Source organism: Trichechus manatus, unplaced genomic scaffold (genome assembly GCF_000243295.1).
Source record: "Trichechus manatus latirostris isolate Lorelei unplaced genomic scaffold, TriManLat1.0 scaffold00067, whole genome shotgun sequence".
Classification (NCBI taxonomy): Eukaryota; Metazoa; Chordata; class Mammalia; order Sirenia; family Trichechidae; genus Trichechus; species Trichechus manatus.
Window position 1 is genome coordinate 13,512,587 of NW_004444003.1, and position 26,807 is coordinate 13,539,393.

At 36.4% G+C, this 26,807-nt stretch overlaps 1 protein-coding gene across 4 annotated transcripts in view; it reads right to left on the bottom strand.

Moving 5' to 3' along the window:
• TASOR2 (transcription activation suppressor family member 2) overlaps positions 1 to 26,807 on the bottom strand; it is an 81,248-nt gene that overhangs the window by 48,013 nt on the left and 6,428 nt on the right. For 3 of the 4 annotated variants that reach the window (XM_023734424.1, XM_023734423.1, XM_023734422.1), the window contains exons 2-5: positions 9,255 to 9,400; positions 6,033 to 6,128; positions 4,865 to 4,937; positions 1,795 to 1,886 (exon numbers count right to left, since the gene is read on the bottom strand). In XM_023734424.1, the coding sequence (XP_023590192.1) occupies positions 1,795 to 1,886; positions 4,865 to 4,937; positions 6,033 to 6,128; positions 9,255 to 9,400 (407 nt within the window). Of the gene's footprint in view, positions 1 to 950; positions 1,887 to 4,864; positions 4,938 to 6,032; positions 6,129 to 9,254; positions 9,401 to 26,807 lie in introns of all 4 variants that reach the window. The other variant, XM_023734425.1, reaches the window with a different exon arrangement.

Below are 26,807 nucleotides of genomic sequence, written 5' to 3' on the forward strand. Positions count from 1 at the left end.
GAGAAGGGAGAGGGTTGACATGTCCTGAGGTTGTTAACCAATGTCAAAACAATATGTGTACTACTGTTTAATGAGAAACTATTTGTTCTGTAAACCTTCACCTGAAGTACAATAAAAAAAAAAAAAAAGTAGCATGTATGTTTATATAGTATAAACTAGCTACGAGTTAAAAAAAAAAATCAATAAATCTATACAGGCAGTCCCCAAGTTATGAAAGCCAGACTTAACAGACAACTTGTATCTTTAATGTTATGTAAATTTGCCCTCACTTTGAAATGACTGAACCAATTCCTATACTTCAACAAATTCCTCATCACAATCACCTTCACTTGCTGCATGTGCAGCTTTTAAATCACTGAAAAGCTTCGAGCCTGTTTTGCACTCAAGTAAGGCTAAATAAGAACCGTGTGGACCTGTGCTGACTTATCTACAAATCTGACTTAAAGATATAATTAGGAACGAATTTTGTTCATAACCTGGGGATTGTCTGTATATTCAAGGGGAAAAGACATACAAAACATATACAAAATATACCAAAGTTGGGTGTGAGATTATAGGCAATTTTAATATTTATCCTTACAAGATGAATATAATTATTTTTTATAAAAAAATTTTTTAGTTTTTGTTTTTAAAATCATAACTTTTCATTTATAAACCCACCAAAGGCAATACTTATACGCTAAAGAATATAAATAGTACTTCTCAATGAGGATTCAGTAAGCAACCTTTATTTTCTCCCCATCAAACATCTGGGTGTGGCTGGCTTTTGAGCAATAAAATATGAAGGACTAGAGCATATATGCAAAATTAAATAGCAATTAATTAAAAAAAAAATTAAATAGCAATATCCATCCAGACAGGGGATATGGTGGCAAAAAGCCAAGGCTAAGGTATAGTCTAGGAAAAAAAAAAAATCCATATTTATTACGTTATCTAATTAACAGGCACACCTTCTGCAGCAGAACTACAGTACTTATCATGGAACAAGAGAGGGAAGATCAAGAGAGGAAAAGCAGTGATTATACTTCAATGCAATGCTACTTTTCCTCCAGGTCCTGGGCACAAACTTTGGAATATAAAGAGTTCAATCTTGGGTTAAAAAAAAAAAAAAAAAAAGTTAGTATTGTTGGGTTTATAACCAAAGAACTTAAGACAGTAAGAAAGGTAAAACCAAAATAAAACAAAACAAGACCACAGAATATATCCTCAAAAGCTCAACAACCTCTAAAATCAGAGCTTCCTACTATTCAGGTGAAAATTCTAATTGTACGATTCATTTCTACTAAACTATTTAATGATATATAAGAATTTCTGAGATCATCATTTTTTACAGGTGCCACATGAAAAAGCAATTAACTGTTAAGAAAATAAACTAGGCTGACATCTGAATCTTTGAAGGATAAAGAAAATAAAGACTTCTTACTTTGATAATTTAAACCAGACAATGAATCCTGCTTTCTGAAATTCATCTTTTATAACTATAATCATATCATTTTATAAGTAGCTACTTGTTTTCAGTCAATTAATGTTTAAAAAGTAGTACAAGACAGGGTGAGAAAGATTCTTCACCAAATACTCTTACTGCTTTGAGGTTTAAAAAAAAATGTTCAGAGATTAACTATTAAATGAAGAAAAAAGTTTTGCTTTTAAGAGCAAGAAAAAAAATCAGTTATTTTCATCTGAATCTGGGTAGCTGTCTTTGTTGAAGACGAAGCTACTGATCTGCAAAGAATATCATCATAGATAGATAAACTTCAGTTTTTAAAAGGACACAAATGCACATCTGGGCTTTACCTTAATTAGATTAAAAATGACAACATAACCAGATTTTCCATGATACCAGGGTCTTGGATGAAGATAGTCTGAGTATTTGGAAATGTATACACCTATAAAAGTATAAAATATAGATCAGTTTACACTTTAAAAAGACTGTTTACACATACAAAATTCATATGTAGGGCCACCTTAACTAAACAAGAATACACAAAGAACAAATAAAAGCTAGCTTTAAAAATTTGTTTCGATATAGTTTTCTTTAAAAAAAAAAAAAAAAACACCATTTGTGATATTCTAAAGGTATGGAAACATTAGGGCTAAGAGAAGATGGAATATATTTGTCTAACAACCAGTTTTCTATTCTGGTACAATAACTGAAAAAGGAAAAAAAAGTATCAAATTTTTGAAAAATCCCAAATTTGTCTATTTTTTTCTCCATGCAATCAAAAAGACCACTTAGAAAGCTATTGTAACAGTTTAAACAGGAGAGGAGGATCCCAATAAGAGCAGCAGCAGTGAGAATAAAGAAAGACAGATTTCAGAGATACTCAATTGAGGGATCTTTTTTGAAAAATAAAAGACAATGGGTGAGAAAACTTTGAAACAGTGGAAAAAACAACAACTGTGGTCAGAGACTTGGGATCCAGTTCTAGGTTTTCCACTTAAAAACCACAGTCTTATGAGTAAGTCACCTTAAAGGGGAAGGGTATTTCAGCAAGGCTTGGGTCATAGATACATACACGACAATATTCTAATGAAGATTTAAAAAGATAATAAACTTCTAAAACTATAAAGCTCTGTATTAATATAAAATATCACTATTATGCATATAACTACCCATCTCTATGCAAGCCAAAAACTACAAAATATACACAGGAAGTCCCAGACCCAGACCCACTGCCATCGCATGGGTTCCAACTCGTGACCAGAGGACAGAGTAGAACTGCCCCATAGTTTCCAAAGAGCAGCTGGTGGGTTCAAACTGCCAACCTTTTGGTTAGCAGCCAAGCTCTTAACCACGGCACCACCAGGGCTCCACAAAAGAAGTAGTGCTATTTTATTATCAACTGTAATACATGTGTTTATGAAGAATGTATATTTGTTAGAACAATACAGCCTCTACCTCTACCACTCTACTGAAGCCAGCCTCTAAAACAAAATAATGTGATTGTTCACTATGTAGAAAAATGCCCTTATTTTTTAGAGATACATACTGAGGTGTTTACTTATAATTTATTTTCAAATTCTTCACCAAAGAAAAAAAATGAAGCCAAGAATGCAAAATATTACCCGTTAAGCCTACATGACGGGTATATTATACTATTCTTTCTACTTTTTCAGTATGTTCAAATTTTTCATAATGAAGAGAACAGGGTGCAAAAAATGGGGTAGAAGAGGCAAGGTTTCATATAAAGTTTTATTAGGGTTATGAATTTATTCCTCCTTAGAAGACAGGAGCTGAATGTCAAGTTTAAAAAAATTTTTGTTTTACATAGTTATCATATGACCCAGAAATTTTACTCCTACATATATACCCAAGAGAAATGAAAAGGTACGTCCACACAAAAACTTGTACATGAATGTTTATAGCAGTATTAATAGCCAAAAAGTGGAAATAACCCAAATGTCTATCAATTGAATGAATAAATAAAATACGGTATAGCCATACAATGGAATATTATTCAGCAGTAAAAAGAAATGAAGTACTATTACAACATGAGTGAAGGTTGAAAACATACTAAGTGAAAGGTATCAGTCACAAATGACCGCATACTGTATATAATTCCATTTATATGAAATGTCCTGCATAAGTAAATCAATAGAGACAAAGTGGATTAGTGGTTGTCTAGGGCTGGGGGTGGGGGAAATGGGGAGTGACTAATAACAGGTACAGGATTTCATTTTGGAGGTAATGAAAATGTTCTAAAATTGATTGTGGTGATGGTCGCACAACTCTGTGAATATACTAAAAACAATGAATTGTACGCTTTAAATGGGTGAATTGTATTATATCTCAATAAAGCTGTGATTAAAAAAAAAAAAAACAGGTCAGCAGGACAATAGCCATCAAGCTCAATGATCTTTCTCAGTCTTGTCTCTAAATTGTGTAGCATCTAGCACTACCAAATACTCTTCCTTGAGATCCTTCTGGTCTCTGTAAAACCCTACTTCCTGAATCTCCATCCACTGGATTGCTCTGGACTGCTCATCATTCTATCCCATTCCCCTGTGTTCACCCCCTACCTCCACTCCCGTAATGATCCAAAAGTTCTGTTCTTTGCCATCTTTTTCTTCTATACAGTCCCATGTAACAATGTCTTGGCTTTAACTAGCATCCCACCTTCAGCCTCATCCGCAATCCAATCCTTTTCCCAATTGTTTTTTACCATCTGCTGGACATCTGCCAGAAGCACTTATGTAAATTTCATCATTTCTCAATTTAACTCATAAAAGTAGTAGTGTCCATTCACTGAAAGCTTAGTATGTATCAGCTCCTTGGCTAAGCACTTTACATAGTCCCATTTAATATTCACAACTCTAAAAAGTAATTCTATCTATTTTACTGATGAGGAAATTAAAGCTTAAAGAAAGTCAATGCTAACCCATGTTTTTAACCATTAGATTACCTTATCCTTTAACTTATCAGCTTCCCTCCTTCTGTGTTTCTTTTCTATTAATAATATCACTAGACTCTAAGTTTAAAACTTTAGATGTGATTAGTTCCTGTCTCTTACCTTTCACATTCCACAGTTGCTAAGCTTGGCCAGTTCTATCTATTCTCTATTCCTACTCCCATTATGATAGATTAAAAGAGATCCTCACCACCCCTGGATGACTGTACTAATCTCTAAGGACCAAAAGATACATTATCTTTTCTAGTTCAACCAACCTTTTAAAAGGTTTTATCATGTAAATCCTATTGAAATACCTTAAGTTTTAAGCTCCTTAGAATGTTTAAAGTTCTGACTCTAAAGATTATCTGTTTGTCATTAAGTGAAACTGGCTTTTAATAGAAGTATTTTATGAAGTTAACTAAACCTCACTTCATCTTGTAAAAGAAAAGATTGTTTTTTCTTTAAAGACTTACCTTTAGCTGGATCACCCAGAGTGGTGATTGTACTGCTGCCAACACAGAGCCCACGCTGACATACCAACTTTGCCTTTAAACAAAAGATATTACTTTGCTTGTCATTATCAGTCTTTGGAAAGAGAATGAAATAATACTATGCTCTATTAGCTTTAAAATAAACATAAGATCTGTACACTATATGTATTCGTGGTACAAAGCAAGTTTATGTAAAACAATTATGTTTTGGTTAATAGTTAAAAGTGTTTCATAAATTTTACCGTTTCTGTTAACAAAAATGTCACAAGCAAAACCAAGTTAAACAAGTTCACAGGTAAGTCCTGTCTTGAAGATTTCTTTTCCAATTATAGCTTTGTAACCACTGAGTTTGAAAATGTCTTACCTCTAAACATCTTTAGTGAGAACCCATAGCACATCATATTTGGATTCAGATGACTCAGTAAATAAAAAAAGAGAGAAACTCTTCTGGTATTACTATGTAACGCTCATATTATAATTTTGTTACGTTAATGTTAATTATGCTTAAGCAAACATCCCTTTGTTCTTCATAAACCATTAACCCAACCAAAGCATTACCTCTGAATTATTTTTTCAATCATAGATCTCTAGTACTGTTAAAATTGTTATCTAAGGAAGCCATATACATCTTTGGAAGATACACTCTGCATGTAGTAGTTTAAACTTCTCCCACAGTTTCTGTCTCTCACAGCTAGGTACAAACAACAATATGGATGCTCAACCTTCAAAGACAAGCATGAAAAAATTCCGAATAACTAGAAAACAGAAATTTTTTATCTTATCCCCCAAGATCATACGATTTAAACTTCAAAAACCTCCACATTTAACAGAAAGTAGGTATTTAAACAACGACTCAAAATCGAGAAATACCCATTCACTCCATTAAAAAAAAAAGTATTATCAACACCGAAGCAATCAGGTTAATCCAAATCACACCATCAGCTTACCAATGTCTTTAGGATAAAAGAGGGGGAAAAAAAAGTAGAAATCAAATCTCTTTCAATGATGAGCTTTCAATGTCATTTACACTGCCACCATACTAAGTAACAAAATCTTATAGAACTGAAATACAAATATTTAAGGCTAATGATACCATTAATGTTACACATTAATACCACGAAATTTATTTTCAACAACCTAATTCCCTTACCTGATTTTCAGTTTCAAACAGAAGAAACCCATAAGTTTCTTGAAGTTCTTCCTGAGTATAGTTACTTGCTTTTTTCTGTTGATAAAAAGCTTTGTACTGTATAAAGAGAGAATGACCAAATGCTATAAACATGCTATTTGCCTTGCAAATTAATTTTAAAAGTATCATCTGAATTCCTTTTGCTAAAAAAACTAACGAAATTTGTTATTTTTCTATTTCCTAGAATATATTATTATCCTCCAAGTGACTATTTCCAAGGATTTTTTATTTCATCTGAAAAGCGACAGCTAATACGAGCTAGGCTTATGTTATGGATTGAATTATGTCCCCCCAAAATGTTATAAATCCTAACTTCTATGCCTGTGGTTATAATCCTATTTGAGAACAGGCTGTCTTTGTTATGAGGCAGGACTAGTGTAGGGTGTACCCTGAGTCAATCTCTTTTGAGATATAAAAGAGATTACGACAAGGTCAGCAGTTTAAATCCAACAGCCACTCCTCGGAAACCCTGTGAGGTAGTTTTACTCTGTTCCTATAGATAGCATCGCTATGAGTTGGAATCGACTCAACGGCAATGGGTTTTTTTTTTTGGGGGGGTTAGGACAAGCAAGCAAGCAGAGATGGAGGACGAGAGATGCCAAGCCATACGAATATCAACCAGGAGCAGAGGCTTAAAGAGACAAGGATCTTCCTCCAGAGCCAATAGAGAAAGAAAGGCTTCCTCTAGAGCAGGCGCCCTGAATTCAGACTTCTAGCTTCCTGAACTGTGAGAAAATAAATTTTTGTTTGTTAAAATCACCCTCCATGGTATTTCTGTTACAGCAGCACTAGATAACTAGGTCAGAATATGGTACCAAGATGTGGGTGTGCTGCTCTAACAAACACCTGCAATGTGTAAGTGGTTTTGGAATTGGGTAATGGGTAGAGGCTGGAAGAGTTTTAAGGTATCTAATAGTAAAAGCCTAGACTGCCTTGAAGAGACTGTTGGTAGATTATGGATGTCAAAGGCAATTCTGTGAGGGCTCAGAAGGAAGTGAGAACTACAGAGAAAGTCTCTACTGTCTTAGAGAAACATATGGCACCAGCAATAGAGTGTTGCTAGAAATGTGGACGTTAAAAGTGCTTCTGGTGAGGCTTTAGAAGAAAATGATGAACATGTGTTTAGACAATGGAGGAAAGGTGATGTTTTTATGCAGCAGCAAAAAAACTTTTCTGAATTATGTTCAAATGTTTGGTGGAAGTTAGAACTTGTAAGTGATGAACTTGGATATCTGGCTGATGAGATTTCAAAGCAAGATCTTAAACGGGCTGCGTGGTTTCTCCTTGCCACTTACAGTAAAATGCGACAGGAAAGAGATGGGCTTAAAAATGAACTGTGCAAAATGAAAACAGGTCTTAAAGGTTTGGAAAATTCTGTTGTAACAAACTAAGGACGTGTCCTAGAATGTTCACCAAGGACGTGACCACGCAACTTTTTGTTAAAGAGACTAAGCCTGTGACTGATGTTGTTGTTGGGTGCCGTCGAGTGGGTTCTGACTCACAGCGACCCTATGTACAATACAGCAAAACACTGCTTGGTCCTGCACCATCCTCACAATCGTTGTTATGCTTAAGCCCATTGTTGCAGCCACTGTGCCAATCCATCTCGTTAAGGGTCTCCCTCTTTTTCGCTGACCCTCTACTTACAAGCATGATGTCCTCCTCCAGGGACTGATCCCTCCTGATAACATGTCCTAAGTATGTCTCAGCATCCTTGCTTCTAAAGAACATTCTGGTTGTACTTCTTCCAAGACTGATGAATCTAACCAACTACCACAGCAGAAAATCCATCAGCTTAGACTGAAGGGGACAAAGGAAGAATTAAAGAACGCTCTCTGTCTCTTGGAATTCTACAGGCAGAAAACAGGCCAAAGGAGTACATCTGTTGTTCTCCAAGAAAAGAAAAGGGCCATCCCTGGAGCAACTTGAAGATATCAGAACTATTGGAAGGAACATGGGAAGCAGGGCCTTCTCAGTTTCAAAGGGTGAGGCCACAGCCTCCTAGGTTTCGAAGAGTCATCTTCACCAAATCAGTTCCAGAGTGTGGGGCTGCCTTTAAGGTGTGCCAGGGGGATGGGGCCACCACCGAAAGCTGACGGGGTGGGGCTGCCATGCCCAAGGGACAAAAGAATGGGGCCTGCTGGGGCCAAAGGGGTGGGGTCACCACCAGGATGGTCTACGAGAATGGGGCCAGGGAGCAGAGTTGCCACCCTAGAGGGCCTGGAAGGTAGAGCTGAAAGCCCAGGGCCAAGGGGCCTCCACCCAGAATCCAGAGGGCATAGCCAACACCCAGAGCCTGGAGGGAAGGGCCACTGCCTAGATGGTCTCAGAGACAAGGGGATTATTTTCAAGGCTTGAGGGCTAACGTAATCTGCTCTGCTGGGTTTTGGACTTGCTTGGTGCCTGTTATCCCTTCTTTTCCTCCAATTTCTCCCAACTGTAACGGAAATGTCTACCTTGTACCTGTTTTACCATTGTACTTTGGAAACAGGTAACTTGTAGTCTAGACTTCACAGGTTCACAGATGAAAAGGAATTTCTCCCCAGGATGGACTACGCCTGAAGTCTCTCTCATATTTGATTTAGATGATTCAGAAGATGAGATTTTGGACTTAAGACTTTTGGGACGATGTGATGGGGTGAATGTGTTTTGCATATGGCAAGGACATGAATTTTGGGGGGCCAAAGGGTAGAATGTTATGGATTGAATTGTGTCCCCCAAAAATATGTGCTGTAAATCCTAACCTCTATGCGTGTGGTTATAATCCCATTTGGGAATGGGTTGTGTTTGTTATATTAATGAGGCAGGACTGATGTAGGGTTTATCTTCAGTCAATCTCTTGTGAGATATAAAAGAGATCAGGACAAGTAAGCATGCAGAGATGGGGGAAGAGAGATGCCAAGCCACATGAAGATCACCCAAGAGCAGAAGCTCAAACAGACAAGGACCTTCCTCTGGAGCCAACAGAGACAGAAAGCCTTCCCTCAGAGCCAGCACCCTGAATTTGAACTTCTAGCCTCATAAACTGTGATAAAATACATTTTTGTTTGTTAAACCCACCCACGGGTGGTTATTTCTGTTACAGCAGCACTAGATAACTAAGACAACTTATATACTAAAACGATGGGTCTATTTCTTTTAAAACTGAAATAAAACTGACACTGTGTGTACCAAGCACCTCACCTCATTTAAGAAAATGTGATTTTTCACCAAAGTCACTTGACTGTACTGAAAACCATGCTCAGACGCAGAGTCCAAGTAAGAAGTATGGAGAATTGAAACTGCCCTCTGGAAGACAGAATGTGAACTCAAGGACACTGTCTCAAAAACTGTAAAACAGAACAAAAATAATGCAACTGTTTAGGATAACCAAAGGAAGGGGTTAAAAATGGCACACTAAATATCACTTAATACTTACTTAACCTATTTCCCTCTTATATAACCGAAAAATTCACATGTTCTGACAACCATATGGGTACTATCTTAATTAACCAAGCGTAAAAGACCTCTTATGTGAAGAAAATTATCTAAATGTATTACAAACTGAGGGTGAATTACTTTTAATACAAGAGCTAAAATACACCCTTGCCAGATCCCTCAGGCCTTTTGGTTTAAAGCTGTGTACTGTAACCACAGTTGGTAAAAAATTGACTTGACTGCAGTGTCAAGTTGATAGTCAGCACTCAGACCAGTGTTTCTCATTCTTTAGTTTTTTAACGTATGCCACATTCTGCTAAACGTACTCTTCCCATCTTCTCGTCAAATTCCCAAGTAAGTCTGTTAGATTCCTTTCAAGTGGCCTACTATCATCCCCTCACTAAACACATTAAAATCATTGTATCTTTGGGGTTTCTTCACTAGCCAAGTCTACTGAGCTTTATTTCTTATGCTTTGTATAATAAAATCATTATTTTTTTCCCATTTTACAAAACTTTTACACTTTTTTTGAATAGAAAATGTGAAAAAAATTACAAGAACTACATTATGTTTTTTTGAAAGAACTTTTTCCAAACAATACCTATGTGTTATCCCAGAAATTCCGGTCTGTCCCTCCCAAGAGAGGCATACTTCCTAAATGAGAATTACTGGTTCAATCTAGCATTTCTCTTGACTGAACCCTTAAGCCTTTTGATTTTGAAAGTCTTCACTTTAGCAAGAATTGAGCCTAACGAATGCTCAGAACATTTAACCATTTGGATTTATTATTCTCTATTTTCTCTATTCTCTTTCCAAGACTGGGAGGAAGGTACACAACCATTATTTACAAATAAGAAGAATGGAATAATTCATATAGCTCTGGAAATGTAAGCCATATAGTATTAAAAAAATACATTAACATGGCTTTCTACTTTTACTAGAACTCAATACCATTAAAGTGCAAAAGCTAAAGGAAAAAAGGATTTTAATTACAATTATGAACAAAAGATATCAAAAAACCTATCACAGAAATGGGGAAAAAACAACCTAAGTAGAATTAATTTCGACTAAGCTGTCCTTCTAACACTTCAATTATCAAGATAATTTTAAAATCCTTTGATAAAACTTTCTAGTATCAAAAATTAAAGACTGTAAATAGCAAGGAAAGAAAGAAAAGAGGATGAAATGTTTAAGAATATTCTGAAGTCAGTATACCTGATTCACATTTATTTTGTTTTAGTTTTACTTTTGCTCAGTTTCACTTTCTCTTTCAATATTAGTATACTAGTGTTGTAAAAAATGAGGATATACTGAATAGATTTCAATAGCAAAACTCCAGTGATAACCATTAAAATTATGGCATTTTTTAGCAGCATTCCTCCAAAAAAACTGGGAAGCCTGGTTATTTGTAAATTCAACCTGCACTGCTAGTCCAAACACAAATCAGGAATCCTTTAGAAATTATAATTTTGGAAAGTTTATATTTAATATTTTTTTAAGAAGGTAATATAATTTCCAAAAATCTAAGTATACTCTGAGGCCCAATATTTGAGAACTGTGTTGCTTACAGTAAAAGAGATAAAAGTTGTCATAGCTCTGGAAATAAACATTCCATTGTTTATCAACTTCTCTAAATTCTGCAAGAGGTTAATATGGTAGGCAGAGATCTAAAGCTTGGGAAACAAAATATAACATACATCCCCACTTTTGAGTGTCAAGCTGCACCACAATAAACTGAAAACTGTGAGGAATAGTGCAATAAAAAATAAAATAGTGCAATACAATAAAAATAATTCAATTAAAAAAAATCTATTTAGCTTTTTTAACAGTGTTTCCCAAATACATGTATGTGGTCAGAGAACACTTTATTTACAGCAGTGTGGGGAATACTGTTCCAGAGGTTACAAAAAGCTAATGATTTAACACAAACAACAAAGAGTGTGTAGCAAATGAATTATTTTGTGCTTAAATATTATTTCAAAAACGTTTTATAGTTAAAAATGCTTCCTCTTTAGGTCAGTATTCTCCAAATAGCAGTATATTTATAAAAATAATGACTACATGGTTAGTCGGAAAAGCATGTCAAAAGTGAGGTTGTTGGAAACCCACGGCAAATCTTGACTCTTTCGTGACTTTCTACAGTGAAACCTGTGAGATCCAGAACTCGATAGAACTGCCTTGTTTTTCCAGGTCTCCCAAGTTTTCCGCCTTGCACAGGGTGCAGTCTTACCACTTTTCTAACTCTTGTTTTAGTGGAAAATATTTGACTTTTCCTTCTCTGGGGGGTCTCTCCTCCTTATACAGGTTCTGACTTTTGCAGGTTTTACTGTAATAAATTACCTCAATTATACTCTCAAGAAAGCACAACAGTTTTCTGCTCTATAAATGAGGAGATAAACGAGGAGAATTTTATTTAGAAAAGTGAAACTGTCTCTCTTTACATGATATACTTTCATTTTAAGAGTGTAACTAGTGCCCAGAATAATATGAGCTTCATTTTTGCTGAGCAATACATTTGTTTTATTTAAACACTCAAGGTTATATAAGCATTAAGAAAATGAAGAGGAGATCATTCCACAAAGAAACCTAAAACAACATCCAAGAAGATAACTTGAAAAGCACACGTCTATAAAAATGCAGAGTGTCCTTTAGCGCCCTTTGGTGACCAAATTATTTTCTGCTTTGAATTTTTTTTGTACCACGTGTTTTCAGTAATGGAAGGCATGCTGAATCACTGAGTGTTTCTGAATTTTTGGTGGGCAGTATGTGGGACATCTATGTCCCTCTGGACTCTGGGGGTATGACAGGTGGGATCACAAGTGCATACAATCAATGGCACCTGACAATGAGATATTCACGTGAACAGAGAATCACTGCAAGTAAGGCAACTTCGAAATAACACATAGCAAAACATGGAAATATAAGCCTATCTCTCCCCAACTCCCCCCAAAAAAGCCAAAAGAGACAAAAGTTTGGCAAAATCATACCTCCAGGATACACCACCGAATACAATACCCTGTAAAAACAGTAATTTGGGAAACAGGCCTGTTTTTTTCAAACAGTTTTCAGACCCTAGCCTTTCAGCAGCATGCACTATACATGGGAAAGGAGCTTCCCAAGAAACCCCAGAGGCATAAAATGTAGGTAGAAGCTATATGTCACATGGATCACCAAAGGGTCAAGGGACCAATAAAGAGCATATGGAGAAAGTAAGTTCAATCACAATGGCTCTGGAAACTGAGTTAATATTTTCTCCTGTGTCACCTGGCTCTTGGCACATTCCTCCCCTATTTGTGGATTCAGTCTTAAAATTTAAGTCAAGCTTGACACAGGTCAGACTCTGCTCAAGTTGCTCTGCATTTATCTCCGCTTTTTCTCAAAATTCATCTCAGGGATACTGAGTTTGTCTGGTTTTGGACATTTCTATCTCTTCTTAATTTCTAATAAGAGGAGTAAGAAAATTATAAACCAACTTTTAATGCTATGCCACAGGCACTTGTTTTCCATTCCATAAACATCTCGTCTGAAAACAGATGATGAGATGAACTAATTCAACTTAGGTGTCAAGCCTAAATTGCTGAATAATTCTAACAAAAACTAATCACTTCTACATCTCCCTCAGAATTTTCATGACCACATGTCCTGTTTGAGCATTAAGCACAATAGCACTCATCAAAGACAGAAACACCCAGAACTCAACAATATCTGCCATTAAGGCCCTTATTAGTGTTCCCCATAGAAGTACCACAACCCACATCTGTTAATACCATCAATGCCAATATATTTTATCTAGTCTAAGTAGACAATTTGTTACATGTTGAAGGAAGAGGCCATTCCTTAATCACTTAACCCTAAAATGTAATATCTTTACTTTTAAGATATTAAAGGATTGGAAGTTTAAGATAAATACAACTTTTTTAGAGCATAATTTGGCAGGACCTAACAAAAACTTAAACGTGCAGACCTTATACCCTATAACTATTCCATTTTTAGGAATCTATTTATCAGAAATACTTGCATTTAAATGCACAGGATGTATATTAAAGATGTTCCTGTATCACTATCTATAATAGCAAAAACACTGGCGATAATCTAAATCGCCATCAACAGAGAACACTTTGCAACTATTACACATCAACATGGGTAAATCTGTATATACTGATGTATAAAGATGTCTATTATATACTACTGAGTAAACAACATGCATTATATAATGTCATTTTGATGAAAAAACATAAAATGTGTTTGAAAGTGTATAGAAAAATCTAGAAGGATGGGAAACCAAACTTTTAACAGTGGTTACATAAATGGTTATTGAGATTGGAAAGTGGATAAAAGGGGAACTTATATTTTTCCCTTACACATTTTACTACAACTTAGTTTTTTCTTACACAAGCATGTGTTATTATTTAAAATACAGGAACCTGACAGTTTGCCTTAAACATGTACCTCTCATGCAATTTGAAAGTTTAATCATCTATCAGTTTTGGATAAAAGATTATAAAAAAGTTGTAGATATTGGATATTATTTTTTTTAAAACTTCTTTCATCTTATGTAATCTAAATTAAAATTAAATTTTCTTTTTATAACTTATAGCACTGACTTTAATACCCACTCTTTTCTGATATGAACCCTGTGTCGATCTTTTCTAAGAGAGAATGTAGCTGGGAGGGTGGTCTTAATTCATTTCCACCAAGAATACCCCAAGAATTCTTGTCATAGTCCTGTTCTCTGTTAATGTCATAAATGCTAAAATGAAAAAAGAAAAAAAATCATAAAGTGAGTAATTCTATTTATGGCATATGTAATATATAAACAAATATTACCTGAGTACCTAATTTACATTAGGTATAATTCTGTAATGTTTATTTTCCTCCTTTTGACAAGTCATCACAGCTTAGGACTAAATTTCTTTTTGAGCAGTAACACACATAATCTGAAATGTTTTTCATCCAGTATGCTTTAACTTCTAAAGGAAATTTTGTTCAAAGAAATAAACTATGCTTATAGGAATCACTTTTGCCTCATTGGAAAAAAAAAAACTTTCAAAATGAAGAATAGGGATTACAGAATCATATCCATATTCCATTGGTTGGAAAAAATAAAACCAAGCAGAAAACAAATAAAATCTCTCTCCACCCCTAAATGTTAGTAGTGTATGATTAATCCATTCATTAAACGAAACTATTAGTGGTGACTACTATGTATCTATTACTATGCTATAGACCCTGGATTTAGCAAGACAAATGAGAAACAGGCTCTACAATGAAAGGGCTCTTAGACTAGAAAAGGAAGATAAACTTGTAAAGAACCACTACTACAAGCACATGATATAGTGGGGACATAGAGTCACAACCAATTTCATGGGGATGGGTTGTGTCAAGAAAGTTTCCATAGAGGCACTAATAATTGAAATCTAAGTAGGTATCCAAATGATAAGGAAGCTGACAAATGGCAATACTGTGTACATTTTCTAGGCAGCAGAAATATTGTGAGCAAAGGCAAAGAAGTATAAACAAGATACACTTATGGAATTGTAAGTAGTTTAACATGACTGATCAAGGTAGGAAGCAGGAGAAGAATAAAAGGAGCACAGAAACAGATAAGATGGTAAAGTTTTCAGCTTTCATCAAGAAACTTACAAGACTGTATTCTAGACAATTATTATTTGAGGATTTCAATGTTTTACAAAAAATAGCATGTAGAGTTTATGAGTATACCTTTTTAAGATACAACTACTGGTCTCTTCCCATCTGGAGCAAAGCAGAGTGAAGGAAACCAGAGGCTCAAGAAAGAAATTAATCCACAGAACTAACTGGCCCACGCAAACCACAGCCTTTTCTAGCTCGAGACGAGAAGAACTAGATGGTGCCCAGCTACCACTAGCGACCATTCCGATCAAGGACACAACAGAAGGTCCCAGATAGAATTGGAGAAAAATGTAGAATGAAACTCAAATTCATAAAAAAGACCAGACTTTACTGGCCTGAAAGAGACTAGCGGAACCTCCGCGATTATTGCCTTAAGATACTCTTTTAACCTGACACTGAAGTCACTCCTGGAGGTCACCTTTCAGCCAATTTAATAGATTGGCTTATAAAATAAGCAGTAACACCCATGAGGAACATGCTCCTTTAAATAATTAACCTATATGAGACCAAATGGTCAACATTTACCTAAAAGCAAAGACAAGAAGGCAAGTAGGGGCAGGGAAACTAGATGGATGGAAACGGGGTGGGGGGGGGGGCGGAAATGGTTGAGAGTGCTCACACATTGCAGGGACTGTAACCAATGTCATAGAACAATTTGAGTAGAATTGTTGAATGGGAATCTAATTTGCTGTGTAAACTTTCACCTAAAAAATATTTTTAAAAATAAACAATTAGAAAATGAACTTAAAAAAAGACTACACCTTTTTTCAAAAAGGATTTGAGGTAGAAATGTGTGAACATATTAAAGATTTTCTAGAAAAAGCAGCTATATTGAGGCGGGGGGGGGGTACGGTGGAGATCTTAGTTACTCTAAGTCCATTATGGTAATTTCACTCCCTTTGGTTAGTGATTGTTTTAGGAGTAAAAATGTGACTCAATTCTAGCAATGAGATGTGAATGGAAGTCTACAGAAAATTCTGGGAATGTCTTCTTACAGAAGGACAGGTGGAAAAGATACACCCTACTGCCTCCATCTTCTTAAACTTTAGGACCTTGTCTGAGGAAGTGTTGCCTGGAACTCCTTGTAACCAAGAGGGAACTGATTAGTCAATAGATCAATTGCATCTTCAATTGATTACTGAAGATGGAATAAAATAGATGGAAAGAAAGATTCTTGATGAAGTCCTTGAAGTGTTGAATTAAACTGGAGCTACTCTACCTCTGAACTTTTTGATAAATGATACATTAAATGCTCCTTATTGTTTAAATGACTTTTATTGGCAGATGAAAACATACTATCTAATGGACTTATTTATACTCTCTAAGGCCTCATTTAGGAGCACCGGTGGCACAGTGGTTAAGAACCACGGCTGCTAACCAAAAGGTCTGCAGTTTGAATCTACCAGCCACTCCTTGGAAACGCTATGGGGCAGTTCTACTCTGTCCTACAGAGTTGCTATGAGTCAGAATCGACTCTACAGCAACAGGTTTTTTGGGTTTTTTTAGTAAGGCCTCATTTAGTTGTACTCACCTTTCGAAGGTTCCTTTCAGTTCTAACCCTGTTGACTCTACAAACTGCTTTAGTGAGGCCTGTTAGGTATGAGGCATTGTGCATTGGCACTCATTAATTAAATTTTTAAAAAATTTGTTGCCATGTATAGAGACATTTATCCTAGTACTTATTAGCAAGCAAGCACAAAAAAATAACTTTTGCAAAAACTTGAAGCTTAAAATATATTCTAATTTTCCTGTCCCCTCTCCTCCTTTTGTCTATTTAAAGCCAGGCAGGATTTAACTTCTCTGATTTTTTCCAGGTTTCATTAATCATTCTCCACTAGTATTCCCCAGATATTTACCATGGTCCTGTTATACATACAGCTCTGCACAGTAGCTATGGATCTTAGGAAAAGATTTCTAAAAACCAGTACTCACCTATGAGAGTATTCGTTAACAATTAGAGCACTATTTCAGAACTATATGTGAAACAACTGTGTTCAGGACAATCTCCTCAGAATGAAGGGTGGGAGTACAACAAACATGTGATAAAAGCAGGACAAAGTTTTGAGCCTTGGTCCTTCTAGTTTTGTGAGCTTCAGCAAGCTACTTGATCTTTCTTCCTTTTGTTTTCCCTTCTTTTAAAAAATAAGTTTTAACAAGGCAAATACACTAAATAAAAAACCACATATCATTAAGTTTCTCAGGTTCTTGCCCCCACCTTCCCAGGGAGTCCCTATTTCCATTCCTCTGCAGCAACCACTTTCAATTTTAGCTGTTTGTTCTGGTAAACTCTGTATTTCTAAACAAAATACCTGTAAAAAATTAAATTTAGATACTCCTTTAATGAAAAACATCCCCCCCAACATACACACACACTAAGACAAACATACAAAAAAAATTTCCATACTCTCATAGTGCTATATTTCACCACTTACGTATGTATTAAACATGGCTGAGCCACACAGGGTAATCAATTTCCTTACTTACACAGTGGTTTGTTTTCCTGAATTTAAAATTGCCTCTGCTTAATTTTCAGTTATCAATCACTAATTCAGCCTGATATTCTTCTAGAGAACTAAAAATCTCCTCTGAATACATTCAAACACATGAAACTTCTTTTTTTTTTAATAGCAGTTTCTTTCTTTTTTTTAAGAGACATTCTTCTTGAAGCACTATGTCCTCTGGCTTCAGTGTGGACTTGAGCTCTCTAAAACTACTGCCAAAATGTGTAACCTTGGGCAAATTACTTATTCCAGCTGTTTTCTCAGATCTTCTTCCTCCCTGGGTTTTTTTGGTTAATGTTTTGGTAGAGAGGCTTCCTGAATAACAACCACGCCAGATGAATTGTTTTTATTCCACTCTTACATTTAACTGATAGTTTGGCTGCAAATAAAATTCTATTGTAGATAATTTTAAAAGCATTATTTCATTGTTTTCCAGCTTTTAGTACTACTACTAAAAAGTCTGATGGATTATTCATCCTTTGTCTATAATCTTTTCTGTTTGCTTTATTTAAAATTAATTTTTTAATTAGGGAGAAATATTACATCATGACTAAATTTAAGTCTATGAAGTGAGATTTAAATTCTTCAAGGATGAATGCATTGGGCAATACAGCTAAAGAATAAATAACACAAAAATTGTCATAATTACAATGAGAAACTGATTAATCCACAATTATAGTGGAAGATTTTAACTAAAAAAAATTATGAAATTAAGACTTGAACCACAAAATTTTTAAAAAGCTTATTTTATATGCAGAACTCTGTGCCTAGCAATTAAAGAATATATATCCTTTCAAACACACAAAGGGCATTTAAGAAATTTGGTCAGCTATATTGGTAACTAGTACCTTCTTGATATAAGCACTCATAAAACAAGACAAATACACGAGGCAAACGCACAATGCTATCTTTCTCACAGAACTGTTATGACTTTCCATCAAGGTTTCCTAAAAACACTTTAACAAATATTTATTTAATAAATTAATCAGGTTGAATGGACACGGGAAATCAGGAGTGGAAAGGAGGAACATGCTGTTACAGTATAGGGAGAGCAATTAGGGTCACATAAAAATGTATGTATAAATTTTTGTATGAGAGACTAATTTGAATTGGAAACTTTCACTTCAAGTACAACAATAAAATAAAAAAATAAATGAATTAATTCATTCCTTTTTCAGGTCACTTCACATCTCTATTTAAAATGCTTTAGTGGCTTCTCTTTGCACTCAGAATATAGTCCATACTCCTTGCCATGATCATGCATAATCTGGTTCCTGCTTTCTTCCTACACTTCATCTTCCACTACTAAATTCTGGTGACACTGATCTTTCCGCTTCAAGCACCTTCCTGTGTTAAGGTCTTTGAACATGCTGTTATTTCTGACTGGAATGTTCTTTCTCCCATTCTTCCCATGGCTTAGTTCCTTCTCTTGCTTTAGGGAAACTTAAAAGTTCTCTCCTCAGATAAACCTATGATCACCCCACCTAAATGTTTCCTTTAAATCACTCATTACAACATGCAATAATTTTGTCAATTTACTTTTTGGGGGCCTATCTTCTCCACTGGAATGCAACGATCATAATGGCAGATACGGTGTTTATTTTGTTCACCATAATCCTCCAGTGTCCAGCAGAGCACCTAGCACCACAGTAAATACCTGAAGTTATCTTTGGGTTGGGGAAATTACAGGTAATTTTTGCCTTGTTATTTACAACTTTATGTATTATCTGAAATTTTAAATAATCATTAATAAAGTTTAAATGTTTTCTAAAGTCAAGCTGATCATGCACAAATACAATAAAAACCAAGATACCACTGAATTTAAAAGTCCATATGCAATCAGTTTTTCATTTCAGAAGATGACCTAAAATGTTGCAAGTCTACACAAAAAAGGTGCCGTTAAGAAGTAATACCATCGCTCCAGCAGTTCTACAAGAGTTCGCTGTCATACACTTCATTTAACTCCTCTGATAATCCCATGAGGTACTTATTGTAAGTAAAGGTGCTCTGAACACTTTGAAGTACCATACAAACGTGTTGGTCATCACCTGGTCTCAGCAGCAGAGATCTGACTTTGCCTGACTAAAGCTTTCACTCCAAACACCCCAACTGAAGCTAAGAAACTCTACAGTCTCTGTCCATTTTCTCCCAGTCTCTTTCTCACCCCGTGCTGTAGAGAAAAGCCACCTCCAGTAGAAAGGCTCAGCCCCAAGCAGCAGGTGTTAAAAGGTGTCCTTCAAACACCTGCCAGAAGACGCGGCAGCTGGGTCTAAACTACTGTCAGTCAAAGAAAACACCCCCTCCCCATGCCCAGCCCCTCCCTTCTTTACCTCATGATTCGCGGGGGAGGGGTGCTCTGCCTTTGCGGAGCCAGCCTGGCCCGCCCCCTCCCGCACCAGCAGAGGCCAGTGTAGGCAGCGAGGGGCCTGGCGCGCGGCGCAGTGAGGCGGCACTTTTCGAAAGTAAACATGCGAGGGAGGTACAGCCAAGCTCTGAACTCCGCGAGCCTGGGGCGCGCAGGGCCCTACCACAGACAGTGGTATAATCAGTAACGAAAGGCTTGCTTTGATTTATTCTTCTCTAGAATTTGGGAATCAACATGTCTTTAGTCCTTTGTTCTTTTAAGTCTCACAATAACTCCGTTAGGTGGATGATTTGATTTTTATTTTACAAATACTTCTCCAAGCTTCCGTTTCCTTTAGTGTCTAGCCTGTGGGCACCCTGTAATGATGCCAGATTACAAATCCCAGGTCTAATTCAAAACTCATGTTCTTTTCAGTGCAGCGACCTCCAATTTATTCTAGCTCATTGCCCCTACAGAGCGTTTTCACTATCATCTATGTAGCCTCACTGGCCTCGGTTTCACGGGGCTTTACTTAAGGTTTTGTTTTTTAATTTACAATAATAGAAGGCCTACTGAATATGTTTTGAATATTCAAACCCATGAGATGCTGACAGAAGAAGGATGGACCTGGAATACGGATCACGGTGCTCACCCCTCCACTAAGCCATGCAGTCTTAACCAAGACACTCACCAAAAATAAAAATCGAATGGAAGAGGTAGTGTTGGTGAAATATCTGTCTGATTTAAGGACACCTTTACTTTCCACTCATTATCTTTAAACGAAGTAACCTAGGATATCCAGATGTATTTACCGTACTACATCTGCATTTGGGGCGGAGCCCTGGTGGCGCAGTGGTTAAGCCTCGGGCTGTTGGAACCCAACCTACCACCTGCTCTGCAGAGAAAGATGCGGCAGTCTGCTTCCCTAAAGATTTACAGCCTTGGAAACCCTGCAGGGCAGTTCTACTCTGTCCCATAGGGTCAGTCTGAGTCAGAATCAACTCTATGGCAACGGGGTATCTGCATTTGCTAGAGAAATACCTAATTAGTAGATCTTATAGAATCTTTACCATTATTGTGTGTATATACAGAAAACACATAGAAAAGTCTGAACTCACAAAGCCAATTACTTTAATAAAGGATCATCATGTAGATCAACTAATTACATGACTTTTTAAATAGCAAAATCACTTAGTGTGGCACCGTGGTTAAAGAGCTTGGCTGCTAACCAAAAGATCGGCAGTTCAAATCCACCAGCTGCTCTTGGAAACCCTATGGGGCAGTTCTACTCTGTCCTATAGGGTTGCTATGAGTTGGAATTAACTCGATGGCAACAGGTTTGGTTGGGTTAAAATGAATTATACTATTTACTGAAATTTTTTTTACTTAATTGGCTTGCATACTTTTGAGTTTAATATTAAATTTTTGAAGACTGTTTTAATTCTCAAAATCCAATCTGATTGCAAGAAGTATTTTTGTATAAGCAAACAGATGTATCTTACACCTATCAAATTTTGTTTTCTCTCTCTAGCTATGCTGTGTAAAAAGTCAACAGATTTCTTGGAGACAGTATTTTTTACATTCAAGATTATGCACCTTTTACTTTTTCATGTTAGAAACATATCTGACTTTATATGGTGACTTTTTTAGGCCACTGTTCTCATCAAACAGAGTTTACTGATTTGTGCTTTAGCACCAAACTATCAGCATGCAATATAATGGCTACATCAAACTCATTACCGTATTTATTGTAGGGTAGTGTTAAGTAGTTTTGTCCCTTTTATAAGAAAATCCAAGGAGTAAATTTCTCTCAGGAGCATTATATTTTTAAGTCCTTCCTTTGGATTTTCTTGAATATTACATATGGCAAAATAAAGTGACATCCATGTGAGAACAAAAATGATTTTTATTGCTACCACTCTTAGACATATCCCACCCCAAATGCCCTGGGCAAAGAACAGACCTATTTGAGAGGTAGCTCACAGTGAAGTAGGGGACATCCACAGGGTGAAGTAGATGGCACCTCCACTAGACAAAGTAGGCTTCAGGAGTTACTGTCTTGGTATTTTTTCTCTTAACGAGGGAGCAGGTGTACATCAAAGGTTCTAAACCAGGGTCTATTTCACCATGCCAAGGAGCGTAGCAAGTCTTTATACAGAATATTAGCAAGGGATTTAGTTCTCCAGTTAAATGTTAGCAAAACCTTATTGGGAGAAAATAAAACGTATACTCCAGACACATTTCTTGAGATAAAAGTAGTAATTTAAAAAACAGAAACCAAATTTAAAAACAAGAAGCCAATTGATTTAATCAATAAAAGCAAAAGCTGGTTCTTTGAAAAGACTAATAATAAAACAAATGATCTTTTAGCAAATATAATCAAGATTAAAAAAAACTAAGTATCAAGAACAACAAAAAGACATAACCACAAATACAGAAAAAACTATTAAAAGCAGCCAGAGTAAAAGGAATTAACAAAGAAAAAGAATGGACAGGCTGACAGCTGACTTTTCAATAGCAATCATGGAAGCTGAAGATAGCGGCCTTCAACATGTTAAAAGAAAACAATTGCCAACCTAAATGTCTATACACAGCAAAAACATCTTTGAAGAACGAGAATGAAATAAGGACATTTTCAGGTGAAACTGAGAGAGTTCATTAACAATTAAAGCCATTCCAAAGGATGTGCTTTAAGCAGAAGGAAAACAATCCCAGATTGATGGCCTATGATAAAAGCAGCAATTAAAAACAGGGAAAGTTATAAAAATGTGGAAAATGTAAACAAGCACTGACTATAAGACACACCAACAATTCTCAACAGGTTTCCCCTCTGGTAGGAATTTTTTAAAGTAAAGAATTAAAACACCCATAAAACAAAATGGGACTAATGAGTCACAGCAGTCCAGGGACAAGGACTAGAAGGCAGGAGGTGACAGGAAAGTGGGTGATAGGGAACCCAAGGTTGAGAACGGACAGTGTTGACATGTTGTGGGGTTGTTAACCATTGTCATAGGGCAATATTTGTATTAACTGTTTAATGAGAAACTATTTATTCTGTAAACCTTCACCTAAAGTACCAAAAAAATTATGTGAGATCAAATTGACAACAGCAGCTCAAAAGATCTGATGGGAAGTCTAGGGGGCAATGAGTTGAAGAAAATGGTGATGGAATAATTTGGAAAAGGACAGTGAGAATAGCAGCACAACTGGAAGAATGTAATCGATGTCACTGAATTGTACATGTAGAAATTTTTGAAATGGTGTATCTTATGGCTATGTATATTTTTGCCAAAAAAAAAAAAAAGTCCCCCAAGGTCAAGAAGGGAGAGTGTTGACATGCCGTGGGGTTGTTAACCAATGTGATAAAACGTGTACTGAATGTTTAATGAGAAACTATTTGTTCTGTAAAACTTCATCTAAAGTACTACAACAACAACAAAAAAAAGAATTAAAACCTATGATAATAACATATAAGTCATGAAGGGGTTAAATAAAGTTAAAGTTCTAAGGTCCTTGTATTATTTGAGAGTAAGTTAAGGTACTGTTAATTTTAGATCATGCAAAGTCAAGGATACATGCATGATATTTCTAGGATAATCATCAAACAAAAATACACAGTTCAGAAAATACAACTTCCAGACTAGTATATACGAAAAACAGAAGGATAAAAGAAGAAATAAATATACTATATTTAGAACAAGTAGCAAAATTAGAGTGCAGTGCAGTGCAGTGAATTGCTTAATATGGCCCTTCTAGCCATAGTCTTTGTAACTCTCACCAAATGACTAGGTGGGGCTATGCAAATCAGGTGTTTGTGGCCCACGAAGGGATTGGATAGCTTGCTAATAATGTAATAAGGTGCACGATACCCTGTGGGGGGGGGGGTAGGATCATGCAAATAAGTGTATGGAACCCTAATGAGGGAATTGGTCAGTTGTGCCATCCTGCTAGGCTTAAAAGAGAGCCAATCCCCGAGTAGAGGGAAACCTGACTACCCCCAATAAGAGGAGATAGGAGCAGAGCACGTCCTTTTGACCAGGGGTCCCAGTGCTGAGACCCTCCTAGACAGAGGAGACAGAAAGACAGAGAGAGAGAGAGCTGTAAGACGGAATACAGAGAGAGATGGTGGTGGAGTAGTAGCAAGAGTGAGAAGCAGTGGCAACAGAACCAGGAGACCGGCAGGAGGGAGCGCAGTGGGCTTCTCAGTCTATGGAATAAGAGCTGAGTGCCTTTGGGCCTAGGCTTCCTGGTGGAGTGGGGTGCCCCCTGGCACTTACTGGTGGAGCTAAAGAGCTTTGTAACATTTGCCTAAGCAGGGCAAAGGCTGGGCTGAGGGGCCAAGGGCCAGAGAAACGCCTGCCTGTGAGCATGGCTGAGAAAAGGCTGTCCTAATCAAAGGACTGTATCCTGACTATTTCCTGATCTTGAACTGTAACCTGTTACTTTCCTAATAAACCCCATAATCGTCAGTATGGTCTGTGAGTTCTGTGTGGCCACTGCAACAAATTTTCGAACCCAGCAGAGAAGCAGAATATGTTATGGGAGGGACAAATGCTGTCAGAACTGGTAAAAAGGTTGGAGAGAGGAGGTATGTCTGACCTCTGCCTCATAGCTATCAGCCTTGGGCTGCTGATGCTGACAATGATTCTCTCTTCCTCCTCTTGTGAAGTCAGACGAAGAGGTCAGACGCCTCCACCATGCTATTTTTACAAAGACTATTACATTAAATATAAATGGACTGTACGTTCCAGCTAAAAGAAAATATTTTTAAACTGCATTTAAAAAAATTTCAACAGATGCCCTTTAAAAGACACACGCAAAACATACAACTGTATGTGAATCTACAATTATCTCAAAATAAAAGTTTAGTAAGTGAAAAAATAAAAAAGAAACGTACAATAGAGATTATCACAAAGCCCAAAAAGGATTCACTGAAAAAACTAACATAACTGATAAACCATGGACAAGCTGGATTAAGAGAAAGTGGGGTGGAGAGGGAGATACAAATACTCAATATAAGAAATGTAACAGGAGCCATAATTACACATGCTTCAGACATTAAAGATAGTTAAGAGCATTTTTAACAACTCTGTGGAAATAAATACTAAAGTTTAGATAAATGGGCAGAATCCTAGAAAATTCTAATTTACCAAACATGACCAAAAAAAAAAAAAGTCAGAATAACCTTGTAACAACTAAATAAGTTAAACCACTAGTCTAAAATCTTCCACCAACAAAACTTCAGTCCCAAGGGGATTTACTTGCAAATTCTACAACTGGCTATCCACATGAGAATAAAGTTAAACTGCATCTATACTCCACACTATACACAAATATCAATTCCAAGTACATAAACATGAAATGAAAATTTAAAAGTTTTTGAAGAAAATATAGAAAAATTTCATTACAATCTTGGGGTAGAGAAGGATTTCTTAGATCACAAAAAGCGCAAGCTGTCAAGGAAAAGATTGATAAATTCAACTATAAAAATAAAGAATTTCTGCTCATCAGAAAACACCACAAAGAAAGAAAAGATATTTGCAACACATTTAACTACCAAAGGGTTAGCATTCAGAGTATGTAATGAAATCCTACAGTCCAACAACTCAATACAAAACAAAGAACACAAAAAGTTTAAGCAAAAAAAAAAAAAAAAAGTCTTTAAAGATACAAAAAGATGCGCAACTTTACCTATAATAAAATACAAATTTAAACTAAACTGAGATACTACTTTTCACTTATCAGATAATCAAAAATCCACAAGTTTGGCAACGCATTCTGCTATGGAGGCTGTGGGATAACCATCACTCCAGGTAAGAGTGGCAAAATCCCACGAAGATATTTGTCAAAATTTCAAAAGTTTTCTTTTGACTCAGCAATCCCAGTTATACCTGCTCACATAAAAAATGACAACTATACAGGGTTATTCAATGCACTATTATTTTTAACAGCAAAAGACTAGAAATAATCAAATGATCCATCTAGTACAGACTGAAAAAACTGGTATAGCCACACAGTGGAATATTACATACAAAAAAACCCTGAGAACGTGTCTTGTTTACTAATTTGGGAAGATTTCCAGAATACACTAATAAGTGGAAGATAGCAATGCCACCTTCAGCTTAAGAAGGGAGAATATAAAAATATATATTTATGTAATCAAAAAGCACTAAAAGGAAAAGCGGTATACTAAACAGGATTCCCTGGGTGGCGCAAATGGTTAATGCACTAAGCTACTAATGAAAGGCTGGTGTTTCGAGTCCACCCAGAGGTACCTCAGAAGAAAACCCTGGTGATCTACCTCCAGAAAATCAGCCACTGAAAATCCTATGGCGCACAGTTCAACTCTGACACACGACGTTGCCATGAATCAAAATCGACTTGGCAGCAACTGGTTTACTGCTTTTAACAGGCAACAAGGTGGTTCAGTGGTAGAATTCTCACCTTCCATGCAGGCAACCAGGTTTGATTCCCAACCAAGGCACCTTCTGCGCAGCCACCATCAGGCTGTCAGGAGGCTCGCACTTTGCTATGATGCTGAACAGGTTTCAGGAGAACCTCCAAACTGAAGACTAACGATAAAGAAAGACCTGGTGACACACCCATGTTCATGGCAGCATTGTTCACAATAGCAAAAAGATGGAAACAACCTAGATGCCCATCAACAGATGAATGGATACATACACACAATGGAGTACTACGCAACAAGAAAGAACAACGATGAAAATCTGTGAAGCATCTCATAACATGGATGAAACTGGAGGACATTATGCTGAGTGAAATAAGTCAATCACAAAAGGACAAATATTGTATGAGACCTCT